The sequence below is a fragment of the Phyllostomus discolor genome, chromosome X (genome assembly GCF_004126475.2).
Source record: "Phyllostomus discolor isolate MPI-MPIP mPhyDis1 chromosome X, mPhyDis1.pri.v3, whole genome shotgun sequence".
In the NCBI taxonomy this organism is placed as follows: Eukaryota; Metazoa; Chordata; class Mammalia; order Chiroptera; family Phyllostomidae; genus Phyllostomus; species Phyllostomus discolor.
In genome coordinates this window covers 56059447-56074286 of record NC_050198.1, presented here as the reverse complement: position 1 = coordinate 56074286, position 14840 = coordinate 56059447, and the positions used below count along the sequence as shown (strand labels likewise).

General features: G+C 34.9%; 1 protein-coding gene across 3 annotated transcripts in view; it reads right to left on the bottom strand.

The window, feature by feature from the left end:
- Window positions 1-228: 228 nt before the first annotated feature.
- RBM41 (RNA binding motif protein 41) overlaps window positions 229-14840 on the bottom strand; it is an 80702-nt gene continuing 66090 nt past the window's right edge. For all 3 annotated transcript variants that reach the window (XM_036016846.1, XM_028522614.2, XM_036016845.1), the window contains exons 6-7: window positions 3102-3249; window positions 229-1432 (exon numbers count right to left, since the gene is read on the bottom strand). In XM_036016846.1, coding sequence (XP_035872739.1) covers window positions 1266-1432; window positions 3102-3249 — 315 coding nt within the window. In that variant the 3' untranslated portion in view covers window positions 229-1265. The remainder of the gene's footprint in view (window positions 1433-3101; window positions 3250-14840) is intronic.

Sequence of the window (14840 nt, the reverse complement as noted above, 5' to 3'; positions counted from 1 at the left end):
TGTATTTATATTTCTTTAATTTCTAAATTGTAACTGAAAATAAATTAAAAATTATGTATTTTATTATATAAACATAATAAATGCAAATGTTTGCTTTTAATTTTTTTCACATTTTAGCATATATTAGTAATGAATATATCTCTGCGATACATGAGACATATGCTGTAATTATTTTGACTGTGACTTCCACAGGGTTAATGGTCCTATACTCTGTTCAGTTTTTTCTTCTTTTTTTTTTTCCTGCTCTTTAATCTGGATAATACCATCTCATTGAATTCTCACTACCCAGCAAGGTAAGTAGTATTATTTTCCTCAATTTATAGATGAGAAAACTGAGGTTCAGGTTAAGTGACTTGCCAAGGTTATGGAGTGATAAGTATGGCTGTGAAATTCAAACACAGGTTTGAGTCCAAAGTTTGTACTACCTTCTCTATACCCTATTGTCTTTCTATTCTTCAGCAACTATAAATCAACAACTGGGGTATTTGGGATTGGCTGCCTCTCTTCTAGAGGACTCTTTCCTCCCATCTGCCCTTTAGTATTTTTTGCTAGTATGTTCCTCTTAAATGCATATACCTAATACCTAACATATATTGGATGCTTATCTGATTGTTATTGCTTTGAATTCAATTACTCAGTGGTAGCTAGCTATAACTGACTAGGAGAACATCAATATTTACATCTAGATGCTTTCATTAGAAAAATATATAGCTTTTTGAAACCATTGATAACTTAATGGGAAGTATTCATTAAATATGTGTACTGACTTATGAAACTACTGTTATTGCTGATAGTTCTCATTTAACAGCATTTATTGATGTTTAGACCTGGGGCCATGGTGATTTATTTACTACATAAATACAATTAGGGACAAATGGGTTCTAATAGATAAATATTCCAACATTTAGGTTTTTAGTTTTGTATATAGGAGACAGTCTTAGAAACAATATTATCTCAAGGGACAAGTCTTTAAAACCACAGATAAACTATAAATATTTTGTTAAATCCTTGGAAATAATCCCTTATAATTTATCTCAAAAAATGATACTCTCTATACCATACACTTCAGACTCAGCATCTTGTCTGTCCTATAGAATCTTTGATTATAAAAATGCTTTCTACCAATTCTTTCTAAAAGCTAAAGGGATTATCTTAATTAGATTTTTCTCTTCTTCAATTCCAAACAAACTGCTATCTATATAGAAATCCTAGATCAGAGATTCTGATGCGAGAAATACCTCCTGGGATCACAATGTATATATCTTCTAGCTACCACTAATTTCTGTAGTGCTTTCTGTAGCAGATGATATGAGAGACACAGCCTGGAGATCTGACTGTTCCTTTTTGTTCTTTCCAAATTCTATTACCAATATTTTCCCATGTAGTTTATATCCATTTACTAGATGAAACGCTTGCCATGCCTTCTCCTTATCTAAAAAAAAAGAGAAAAAATCAATTTACACAGGGTTTAATAATTCAATTCCATTACAAGCTTAGTTTATGTGTTTGTTTGTTTATTTATTTGTTTTTGCCTTGGAGCTAAATGTAGGGTATAATGCCATATAACTATTTGATTTTATTATCTTTTCCATAATCTCAAATTTGTATAACTCAGCAAGATTAAACTAATGGCTATGAATAATGACAAGAAAATCTTAAAACAGGTCTTTGAGAGTGCCTCCTAATTTAAAGATATAGGTAAAGAAACAAGAATATAGATAGTGTGCTAAAGAAGGCTAAGCTATAACTACTAATACGCAAGCCTCTACCTTAGATAACAGATTATAGGTATTGTGAGAATAAACTCATTTTCAGAATGGGAAACACAAATAAAAGAGGTTAGTATGGTATTAGGGACATTTTGTTCCTTTTTTTTTTTTATAGGAGAGTGATTGTGGAAGCCTTCACTGAGATAAATGAGTGTAATAATTAATCCCTGTAAGCATGTGAAAACTTGAGATGTGAGAGTACATAGTGTACAGCAGAAGTATTCAACTTATGAGTCTTAGAGCCTTGATGCAGGAAATCAGGAAGGGGCAGAATTATTGCCTGGAGTTTGTAAAATCAAAAGTATACAAGCAATATTTTTAGGCTGAAGCAATTTATGTCACAATTTATATATGTAATACAAATTTTCAAATGTGTATAGCTGCTATTATGATTAGTAAAACAGCTATCCATTTGAAAGTACTGTTTATAAAGCCTTTTTATTATATATAATTTTTTCAATTAAAGGATTATATTAGGTGGGGTTCATGGAAGATTTTTTTAAGTTAAAAAGGATCCTCACACTTAAAAAGGCTAAAAAATACTAGTGTAGATAATCCACAAACCTTCAATAAGATAGCAAAGATGGTATAAGACTGCATGAAAAGAGTGGAGACTTGGAACTGTTCAAGTGTAAATCACTTGCCTGTGCACATAGATTACTAGGCTGTTTATAAGTGATGATAGTTTAGGAATAATGAAAAGTACAGCTCATACCCCACCTCCAGCAAAAAAAGAAAAAAAAAAAGATAGCATGGTTTGTCAGAGAAACCAAAATTCCCATATTATTGTTCATTTTGGATTAGGATACTCAAATCATGTATTAAGATGCAAACAATAGTTATAAGAATATATCATCATCCACTAGTTACAAATTACTAGTGAACTTATTAGCTTGCAGTCTCTTAGTCTTAAAGGAATAGGAAATTAAGCAAGTATAAGTGTTCTGATCAGGATATCAATATACTAATAATATAATTATAACTTGGACTACAAATACTATTGTGAGCAAAGGTAAACTAAAATTTTTAAAGATAAAGTAAATTTTCATAAAGTTAGAAGAAAGTGCCAAGACTGAGGAAACTTGAGGGCAATGGAGTAAGGTGGTCATGCACATACAGTCAATAGTGGAGAGGAAGCATAGAAGTGAGGATAGAGGAACAATGAATTTATATTTTGCTTACTTCTCTTCCCCTATTCCCACGTGCTTGTTTAAGTACACGCTTTTCATGTGTTATAGAGAAATCAAAGGACTGTATCTAAATTAGAGAAGGCATAAGTAGTCTTTAATGCTGATGCTACAACTGAGTAATTATCCAGATAAAGCTACTTACTGGGAAAGGTGATAAAAGCCTGTCCCCTCATTCGTCCAGTCATCATTCTGAATTGAACTGGAGGTCCTTTTTTCTCCTGGAACCGAGCGAACAATGAGACAAGATCTCTTTCAGTCACCCGAGAGCTAAGGTTCTTCAGGTATAACACCTAATATAAACAGAAGATCAACAGAAATATCACATGAGTGAGGAAAGGCAACTACTTCACTGTGGTTATAATTCATTAGTTTCAGATCAAGATGGTGGATGGAACACATGCATTTACTTTCATTCCCTCCAGAAAACTCTCAAAAACTGGAGGATGTTTTTTTAAGCAAACCTACAAGGTCAGGAAGAACAAGGAAAAGAAGCAATATCTACAGTATTCTGGAAACTGGGAAATATTGGATAAGTATACTCAAGAAAGCTGAATCTTCAACCAGCAATGGGGAAAGCTAGGAACCAATCCAATCTATACCTAAGAATTCTAAAATAGTTAAGAAATTGATAGCTTTAGGCATCTCTGGAAATAGATGTTAGGGGATGGGGTTAAGACAAGGTGGGTAGGTTGAAAGTTATTTAAAAACCAACTAGACCTTAAAATATCCTCCCCTACAATATACTATTGGGTAAAAGGCCACTCCCAATCCTGGTGAATACTGGAGGTTCATTCATTTTCTGAATATAAGGAGTGACAGACACAGTTGAAGGTGTAAATACTGTTTCTGAAAGCAAGAAAATGAAGATAAATAATATATACTGAATGCTGAGGATACCCCAGACAGTCCCCCTTTTGGCTTCTACAGTGCTGGTAGTACCCTCCCAAACCAGACTTTCTAAGTGTCTTCCCTGAAGAATTGAATTAGCCCCAAGAGGAAAGATCTAAAAATTCTAATTTTGGATGGGGGATTTTGCCAACAAATGGACCAGCCAGATAACTTTAAAGTGTAGCTCAAAATCAACAAGGGCCACTCATGTACTCAAAGCTTCCAATTTGATTTTGGTCCCTACTCATAAATACAAGCATGATTCTCAGGCATCTGAGGAAAGTCTCTAATGTGAAATGGAACAAAACAAAACAAAACAAAACAAAGCAAAAAACAGAAATGAAAGCAAGCAGGAAAACCAGAGAACATCCAAAGAAAAAATAACCTTCAAAAAAATAAAATAGAGCTCTTTAATGTGATTGAACTTAATCTCTTATTGCCTTAAAATAGATTATTATAACTAAGTAATGTGTTATAATTTTAAGTAAGGTTGATTGTAACCATAAAGAAAATACCTATAGAAGACACAAAAAAGAAAATGAGGGAGAAAAAAGCATATCACTACAACAAAAAAAATCAATGAAATACAAAAGTAGGCACTAAGAAAAAGAGGAATAAAAGAGTTACAAGACAGAAAACTAATAAATGGCAATATTAAGTCCTTCCCTATCAATAATCACTTTACATGTAAATGGATTAAACTCCCAAAGACACACAGTAGCCAAATGAATAAAAAATAAGATCCGATGTATGCTGTCTACATGAAACTCATTTTAGATTTAAGGCCATGCATAGGCTGAAAATGAAGAATAGAAAAAAAATCCACACACATGGTAACCAAAAGAGAGCACGGGTATCAGACTAAATAGACTTTAAGTCAAAACTTTCACAAGAGACAAGGAAGGACATTATATAATGACAAAAGGGTCAATTCACCAGGAGGATATGACAACTACAAATATATATGCAGCCAACATCAGAACACTGAAATATATAAAGCAAATGCTGAGAGAATCGAAGGGGGAAAATAGCAACACTACAATATCAGAAGATTATAAAACCTTGCTTCCAATAGAAGAAGGAAAGCTAGAAAATTCACAAATATGTGAAAATTTAAAAAATACTATTAATTTTTTTTATTTGTGTTCAAGTATAGTTGTTTCCATTTCATACCCCCCACTCCTCCCACCACAGCCATCCCCACCTCTCACCCTCAATCCTACCCTACTTTGGCTTTGTCCATGTTTTCTTTATACATGTTCCTTGACAACCCACTCTTGATCAACTAGTGGGTCAAATAAATTAAAAGAGAAATCAGAAAATACCTTGAGACAAACAAAAATGAAACCATAACATAACAAAATTTATGGGATGCAGCAAGAGCAGTACTAAAGAGGTTTATAGTAATAGATACCTACATTAAAAAAGGAAGAAAAACCTCAAATAAAGAACTTACCTTTACACCTTAAGAAATTAGAGAAAGAACCAAGCCCAAAGTTAGCAGGAAGAAAAATAATAAAGATTACAGCAGAAATAATCAAAACACAGATTACAAAAATAATTTTTAAAAATCAACTAAGTAGCCCTGGCTGGCGTAGCTCAGTGGATTGAGCGCGGGCTGGGAACCAAAGTGTCCCAGGTTCGATTCCCAGCCAGGGTACATTCCTGGGTTGCAGGCCATAACCCCCAGCAACCGCACATTGATGTCTGTCTGTCTGTCTGTCTCTCTCTCTCTCTCTCTCCCCCCCTTCCTTCCCTCCCTAAAAATAAATAAATAAAATCTTAAAAAAAAAACCAACTAAGTTAAAAGCTATTTTTAAAAGATCAACAAACTTGACTACCTTTGAATTGACTAAGAATGAAAAAGACAAATAAAATCAGAAACGAAAGAGGACACATTAAAATTAGTGCCACAGAAATAAAAAGGATAAAAGGCTACTATGAACAATTCTGTGCCAACAAAGTGGTTAATCTGGAAAATAATAATAAATTCCTAGAAACACACAATCTACACTAAGACTAAATTATGTGGAAATAGACAATCTGAACAGATTTATAACTAGTAATGTGATTAAATCAGTAATAAAAAAAACATCCCATGAAGAAAGCATCAGAACCAGATAGCTTCCTGGGTGAATTCTATCAAACATTTAAAGAAGAATTAAAGCCAATCCTTCTCAAACTCTTCCAAAATATTGAATAGGAGGGAACACTTCCAAAGTAGTTTTATGAAGCCAGCACTACCCTCATAGCAAAAGAAAAAAAAAAAGACTTTACAAGAAAACCACAGGACAATATACCAGCTTACTAAAGATGCAAAAATCCTCAACAAAAAACAAGTAAGCTGAATTCAAAAGCAGGTTAAAAGGGCTTTACACCATGACCAAATGGTATTTATCCCTGGGACATAAGGATAGCTCACCATATGAAAATCAATAATTGTGAAACATCACATTTACAGGATGAATAATTAAAATCACATGAACATATCAATTGAAGCAGCAAAAGCATTGACAAAATCCAACACCCTTTCATGATAAAAATGCTCAATAAACTAGGAATAGGAAGAATTTACCTCAATATATTAAAGGCCATATAGTAAAAGTCCACAGCTAACCTCACACTCAACAGTTAAAAGCTGAAAACTGTTACTCTAAGATTAGGAACAAGGTAAGGATGCCCACTTTCTCACTTCTACTCAACATAGTAATACAAATCCCAGTGAAAAGAATTAAATAAAAGGTATCCCAATTGGAAAGAAACAAGTATAATTATCCCTGTATATGAAATGATCCTACATGCAGAAAGAAAACCCTAAAGACTTCACAATAAAACTGTTAAAAGTAATTAACAAATTCAGTAAAGTTGCAGGATACAAAATCAACATACAAAAATGACTAGAATTTCTTTAACAATAACCTGTCTACTAAAGAAATAAAAAATTCCATTTACATTAGCATAAAGTGCATAATATACTTAGAAATAAAGATTTATGCACAGAAAACTATAAAACACTGATAAAAAAAGATTGGAAAAGACATGAATAGATGAAAAGATATTCCATACTAATATTGTCAAGATGTCCAAACTACCAAAAGCTATCTACAGATTTAATGCAATTCTTATTAAAATCCCAACAGCAATTTGGGACCAACGCAAAAAATGTCCTAAAGTTCATCTGAAATCACAAGAGACCTCAAGTAGCATTGTAGAAGAAGAACAAATTAGGAGTCATCATGTTTCCTGATTTCAAACTACAGTTAACAAAATAGTACAGTACTGGCATAAAAAAGACACACTGAACAGTGGAACAGAATAAAGGGCCCAGACATAAACCACACATTTATGAACTGATTTTCAACAAGGGGGGGCAAGAATACACAATGGAGAAATGATAGTCTGTTCAATAACTGTGTTGGGAACACTGGATAGCCAGTGTAAAAAAAAATGAAATTGGATACTTACTTTACACCATACCCCCACACAAGAAAAACAACTCAAAATACATTAAAGACTTAAAAATAAGACCTGAAACTCTAAAACTCCAGGAATAAAACAAAAGGAAAAGCTTTTTGGCACTGGCAATGATTTCCTGAATATGACATTAAAAGCATAAGCAAGGAGATCCAAGATGGAGGCAGAGTAGGTAGAAGCTGCACTAACCTCCCACCAGGATCAAACTGGAATTACAAGTGAATTAAAGAAAAATCATCCTGAATAACCAGTGAAGACTAACTGGAGGGAAGCCTTCTGGTTACTTATAGAAGAAACCATTTCACCACAATGAGACTGGTAGGGAGTGCAGAGAAGTGCAAGAGGGCTTAGCTGGGCTCCCACAGGCAGCAGCTCATGTACCGGAGGGATGTTTCAGTGGCTAGGGGATCCCTCAGAGAAGTGCGGGCTTTAAATTCAAGCTAGGCTCCCCAGACCACAGCAACAGAGCAGGGAAAAGGACCCAAATAACATCTGGCTATAAAAAGCAGTGGGGTTTCTGTCCTCCTGGGGGAGATGACTGGTCAGAGAGCCTCTTAAAGGGCCAATGCACAAAATTGCCTTTGTAGCCACTTACCCTGGGCTCCAGCAGGGAGAGGGCAGAGTGGACTAGAGTGTGTGAAGAGAGCCTGGGTTGGTGGCTCTGGGGAGAGCTAAAGGGACTGCCAACAGGATCCCTGTGCTGAGTCATTCCCCATACTGCAGAAGCCATCTTTCTCAGGTACTGCACTCACCTCCAAGTGGTATCAGCCTGAGGGGAAGCAATAGCCCCACCTGCAGTAATCCCACTTTCCCCACCCTGTGGAGTTTAAACTGACTGCAGAAGAGTATAGATGGAGGCAATTTCAGTGTTTAAGCTTAAAAACTGCAGGTGAAGGTGGATCTCTGGGATCTTTGAGACTTCAGCTGATCCTCTTCAGACTGGTGCTGGTAAAGGCTGGCATTGGAGAGCAGCTTGGTTCTTTCTGCACACAAACCGGCCCAACAGAGGGAACCACAAGCTATGGATCACTGTTAGCTCCAACAATGACCAGTCACAGGTAGTGTCTGGCATTGGTCTGCATCAGTCTTTGCTGATCTACTTAATACACAGAAACAAACACAAAAAAGCAGCCAAAATGGGAAGACAAAGAAATAGGCACCAAATGAAGAACAAGAGACTTCTTCAGAAAAAGAGCTAAATGAAATAGAGGCAAGTGATTTACCAGACAGTTTACAGTAATGATTATAAGGATACTCAATGGCATGAAAAAAGATACAGAAACAATAAAAAAGGTCCAGTCAGAAACAAAGGATGCAATATCTGAAATAAATAATACACTGGAAGGAATAAATAGTACATTAGATGAAGCTAAGGACCAAATCAGCAAGTTGTAAGACAAGACAGAAAGAAACAAGCAAGCCAAGCAGCAAAAAAAGAATTAAAAAAAAATGAGGACAGCTTAGGAAACCTTTGGGACAACATGAAGCATAACAACATCCACATCATGGGAATACCTGAAGAAAAAGAGTGAGCAAGGGATCGAGAACCTATGTGAAGAAATAATGACTGAAAACTTCCCTAACATGGTGAAGGAAAAAGACACACAAATCCAAGAAACATAGAGAGTTCCAAGCAAGATGGACCCAAAGAGGCCCATATAAAGACATCATTAAAATGAAAGTTAAAAAAGGAGAGAATCTTAAAAGCCACAAGGGAAAAGCAGTTAGTTAATTTACAAGGAACCTCCAATTAGGCTAACATCCAATTACTCAACAGAAACATTTCAGGCCAGAGGGGAGTGGCATGAAATATTCAAGGTGATAAAAAGCTAGGACCTACAACCAAGTATAGTTTTCCCAGCAAAGGTATCATTTAAAATTGAAGAAGACAGCCCTGGCTGGTGGTGCTCAGTGGATTGAGCTCTGGTTACATTCTCAGCCAGGGCACATGCCTGGGTTGTGGGTCTGGTACCCAGTAGAGGGCATGTAAGAGGCAACCACAATTAATGTTTCTCTCCCTCTCCTACTCCTTCCCTTCCCCTCTCTCTCAAAATAAATAAGTAAAATCTTTAAAAAACAATTGAAGAAGAGATAAAGAGCATCCCAGACAAGAAAAAGCTAAAGGAGTTTGTTAATACCAAACTAGTACTGCAACAAATGTTAAAGGGCCTGCTAGAAGAAGCAGAAAGAAGAGGAGGAACAGGAGGAAGAGAAGGGGGAGGAGGAAGAAGAAGGAGGAGGAAGAGGAGGAGGGGGAAAATAGTTAAAATGGTAATAAATATGTATCTAAAAATAATAATTTTAAATGTAAATGGCTTAAATGTACCAATCAAAAGACACAGGGTAGCTGAATGGATAAAAAACAAGAACCATATGTATGCTCCCTGAAGAGACCTATCTAAGGTAGAAAGATACACACTGACTAAATGTAAAGGGATGGAAGAACATATTTCATGCGAATGGAAAGGAAAAAAGCTGGGATAACAATACTTATATGTGCCAAAGTAGACTTTAAAACCTAGGCTATTGTAAGATATAAAGAAGGACACTACATAATGATAAAGGGAACAATCCAACAAGAGGATATAACCCTAGTAAACATTTACATACCCAACATAGGAGTGCCTAAGATGTAATGCAAATCTTGATGGACAAAAAGAAGAGATAGACAGAAATAAAGTCATAGTTGGGGATTTTAACACCCCATTGACTACATTGGATAGATCTTCCAGACAGAAAATCAACAAGGAGACAGTGGCATTAAACAACACACTAGATCAGATAGATTTAATTGATATCTTCAGAGCATTTCATCCCACAGCAGCAGAATATACATACTTCTCAAGTGTACATGGAACGATTTCTAGGATAGACCACATGTTAAGACAGAAAACAAGTCTCAATATTTAAGAGGATAGATAATATATCAAGCATCTTCTCTGACCACAATGCTATCATACTAGAAATCAATCACAAGAAAAAAACTGAAAAAATACACAAAGACATGGGAGCTAAACAACATGTTATTAAACAATGAATGGGTTCAAAATGAGATCAAGAGAGAAATTAAAAGATAACTTGAAACCAATGGAAATGAGAACACAAGAATCCAAAATCTTTGGGACACTGGGAAAGCAATCCTAAGAGGGAAATTCATAGCATTACAGGCCTATCTTAAGACACATGAAAAATCTCAAACACTCTAACTTTACACTTGAAAGAACCTGAAAAAGAACAACATACAAAGCCCAAAGAGAATATAAGGAAGGAAATAAAAATCAGGGCAGAAATAAATGAAATAGAGTCTAAAAAAATACAAAAGATCAATGAAACCAAGAGCATTTTTTAAAAAACATAAACAAGACTGACAAGCTTTAACAAGATTCATCAAGAAAAAAGAGCACTCAAATAAATAAAATGAGCAATGAAAGAGAAGAAATAAAAACTGACAACAAAGAAATACAAAAGATAGTAAAAAACATTATAAACAACTGTATGTCAACAAATTGGACAACTTGTATGAAATGGATAAATTCCTAGAAATATACATTTTAACAAATCAGAGAATCAGAATAGACATATTACATTTAGTGAAACTGAAGGAGTTATCAAAAAATTCCAAAGAAACAAAGTCCCTGGACTAGGTGGCTTCACAGGTGAATTTTACCAAACATTCCAAGAAGAATTAACACCTATCCTTTTCAAACTAATTTTTTTAAAAATTCAAGAGAAGAGAGGACTCCCAAGCTCAATTTACAAGGACAGCATTGTCCTACTTCCAAAAACAGATCAAGACAATACAAAGAAAGAAAATTCACAGTCAATATCCCTGATGAACATAGATCCTAAAATTCTCAACAAAATATTAGCAAACTGAATACAGCAATACATCAAAAAGATCATACACTATGATCATGTGGGGTTTATGCAAGGTTGGTACATTTGCAAATGAATAAATGTAATTCAGAACATAAACAAAATGAAGATAAAAACCACATGATCATATCAAAAGATGCAGAAAAAGCATTTGATACAATCCAGCACATATTTACTATAAAAATTCTCATCAAAGTGGGGATATAAGGAACAAAACTAGACATAAAAAGGGCAAAATATGACACACTCATTACCAGCATTATACTCAACAAGCAAAAACTATAGTTGTTCCCCTTAAGATCAGGAACAAGACAGGGATGTCTACTTTCACCTCTGTCATTCAACATAGTACTAGAAGTCCTAGCCATAGTAATCAGAAAAGAAGAATTAAAAAAAGCCTCCCAAATTGTAATGGAAGAAGTAAAACTATCATTATTTGCAAATGACTTTATACTGTATGTAGAGAACATTAAAAGATCCATCAAGAAACTACTAGAACTGATAAATGAATTTAGTAAAGTATCAGGATACAAAATTAATATCCAGAAATCAGCTGCATTTTTATAGACCAATAGTAAAGAGAAAGGGAAATTAAGAAGACAATCCCACTCAGAATTGCTTAAAGAAGAATAAAATACCTAGGAATAAATCTAACCAAGGATGTAAAAGACCTGCACTCAGAAAATTATAAAACACTGAAGAAAGAAATTGAAGAAGATACAAATAAGTGGAAGCATGTACAATGTTCATGGATAGGAAGAATTAACGTCATTAAAATGCCCATACTATCCAAAGCAATCTATAGATTAAATGCAATTCCTATCAAGATACCAATGACATATTTCACAGAACTAGAACAAATATTTCAAAAATTTATATGGAAGCACAAAAGGCCCTGCATAGCAACAGTGACCCCGAGAAAGGAGAACAAAGTTGGAGGAATCACACTGCTTAATATAAAACTATACTATAAGGTCATAGTAATCAAAACAGCATGGTACTGGCATAAAGGAGACACATGGATCAATGGAACAGAATAGAAAGCCCAGCCCTAGTGAGTGTGGCTCAGTGGGCTGAGTGCTGGCCTGCCAACCTAAGACTCGCCAGTATGATTCCCAGTCAGGGCACATGCCTGGGTTGTGGGCCAGGTTCCCAATTGCAGGTGTCTGAGAGGCAACTACACGTTGATGTTTCTCTCCTTCTCTTCCTCTCTCCCTCCCCTCTCTCTAAAAATAAAATAGAATCTTTAAAAAAAAGAATAGAGAGCCCAGAATAAACCTACACCTTTATAGTAAATTAATATTTGATAAGGAAGCAAGCACATACAATGGTCTAAAGATAGTTCATTCAATAAATGGTGTTGGGAGAAATTGGACAGATATGTGCAGAAAGATGAAATTAGACCAACTTCTTAAGACACACAGAAGAACAGATTCAGAATGGATTAAAGACTTAAATGTTAGACCTGAAATCATAAAAATCATAGAAGAAAACATAAGCAGTAAAATCTTGGCCATTGCTCAGGCAATATTTTATCTGATATATCTCCTCAGGCAAGGGAAACAAAAGAAAAAATAAATAAATGCAAGTACATCAAAATAGTTTTTATACAGCAAAGGAAACCATCAACAAAATAAAAAGACAACCCATGTAATGGAAAAACATATTCACTGATGCATCTGATAAGGGGTTAATGTCCAAAATTTATAAAGAACTCATAAAACTCAACATCAAAAAAACAAAGTATCCAATTAAAATAGGGGGAAGGACCTGAATAGACACTTTTCCAAAGAGGACATGCAGATGGCTTTTCATGCATATGAAAAGATGCTCAACATCACTAATATCAGAAAAATGCAAATTAAAACCACAATGAGATATCACCTCATACCTGTCAGAATGGTTATCATCATCAATAAATCAACAAACAGGTGCTAGTGAGGAAATGGAGAAAGGGGAACCCTTTTTTATTTTATAATTTAATTTTTAAAGATTTTATTTATTTTTTTTAGAGAGAGAGAAAAGGAGCAAGAAAGAGAGGGAGAGAAATATCAAAGTGTGGTTGCCTCTCATGCACACCCTACTGGGGACCTGGCCTGCAACACAGGCATGTGCCCTGAGTGGGAATGGAACCCATGACCCTTTGGTTTCCAGGCTGGCACTCAATCCACTGAGCCACACCAGTCAAGGAGGGCAAATTGTTTGTATTGTTGGTGGGAATGCAGATTGTTGCAGCCACTGTGGAAAGCAGTATGGAGATACCTCAAAAAATTCAAAATGGAACTGCCTTCTGACCCAGTGATTCCACTTCTCGTAATTTACCTGAAGAAACCCAAAACATTAATTTGAAAGTATATATGCCCCCCCATGTTCATTGCAGTGTTATTCACAACAGCCAAGATTTGGAAACACCCCAAGTGCCCATCAGTAAATGAGTTGATAAAAAAAAAAAAACTGTGTTATATTTACACAATGGAGTACTATTTGCCTAAAGAAAAGAAGGAAATTATACAGAACAGGCTGACAGCTGTGGGGTAGGGCTAGGGCATGGAGGGATCAAGCAAAAAGGAAAAAGGACTCATGGTCATGGACAACAGTGTAGTAATTGCAGTGGGAGGGGTTATAATGGGGATAAATGGTAATGGAAAAAAACAATAAAAATATTAATTTAAAAATCACAAGCAACAAAAGGAAGAAAGGAAAGTAGGATTACATCAACAAAAAAAACTTGTGCAAAGGAAACAATCAGCAAAGTAAAAGGCAACCTATGGAAAGGGTGAATATTTCTGCAAATCATATATCTGATAAAACGTTAATCTCTAAGATACCTGAGGGAATTCAATAAGTTAAACCCTGCAAAACAAACAACCCAATTTAAAAAATGGACCAAAGTCCTGAATATATGTTTCTTCAAATAGGACATACAAATTGTCAATGGGCATATGAATGGATGTTCAACATTACCATTAATGAAAGAAATGCACATCAAAACCTCAATGGAATATTACCTGATGCCTGTTAGAATGACTATTACAACAACAAAAGTAAGTGTTGGTGAGGATGTGAAGACATTTTACCCTTGCACATTGTCGGTGGGAATGTAAATTGTTACAACTTCTCTGAAAAACAGTATAGCAGTTCCTCAAAAAAATAAAATGGAACTACATATAATCTAGCAATTCAATTTCTGGGTTCCTATCCCCAAAGAACTGGAATTCAGATCTAGAAAAAAATATCTGCATTCTGTTGTTCGTTGTAGCATTATTTACAATAACAAAGACCTGGAAACAACATAAATATCCATTGAGAGATAAATGGATAAATATATGGTGTATAAATACAATGGAATATTATTCAGCCTCATAAAAGAAAGAAATCTTGTCATTCACTACAACACAGATGAACTTGGAAGACATATGCTAAGTGAAAATAAGCAGATAGCAGAACAAACACTATATGATCTCACTTATATCAAGCATCTAAAGTAGTCAAATTCATAGATGTAGAGAGCAGAATTGTGTTTACTGGAAGCTGGGATAATCAGAAAAGTATTCATCAAGGGGTAGATAGTTTTATTTATGCAAGATGAATAAGACCTACAGAACTATAACATAGCATAATGCATATAGCTAACAATACTGTA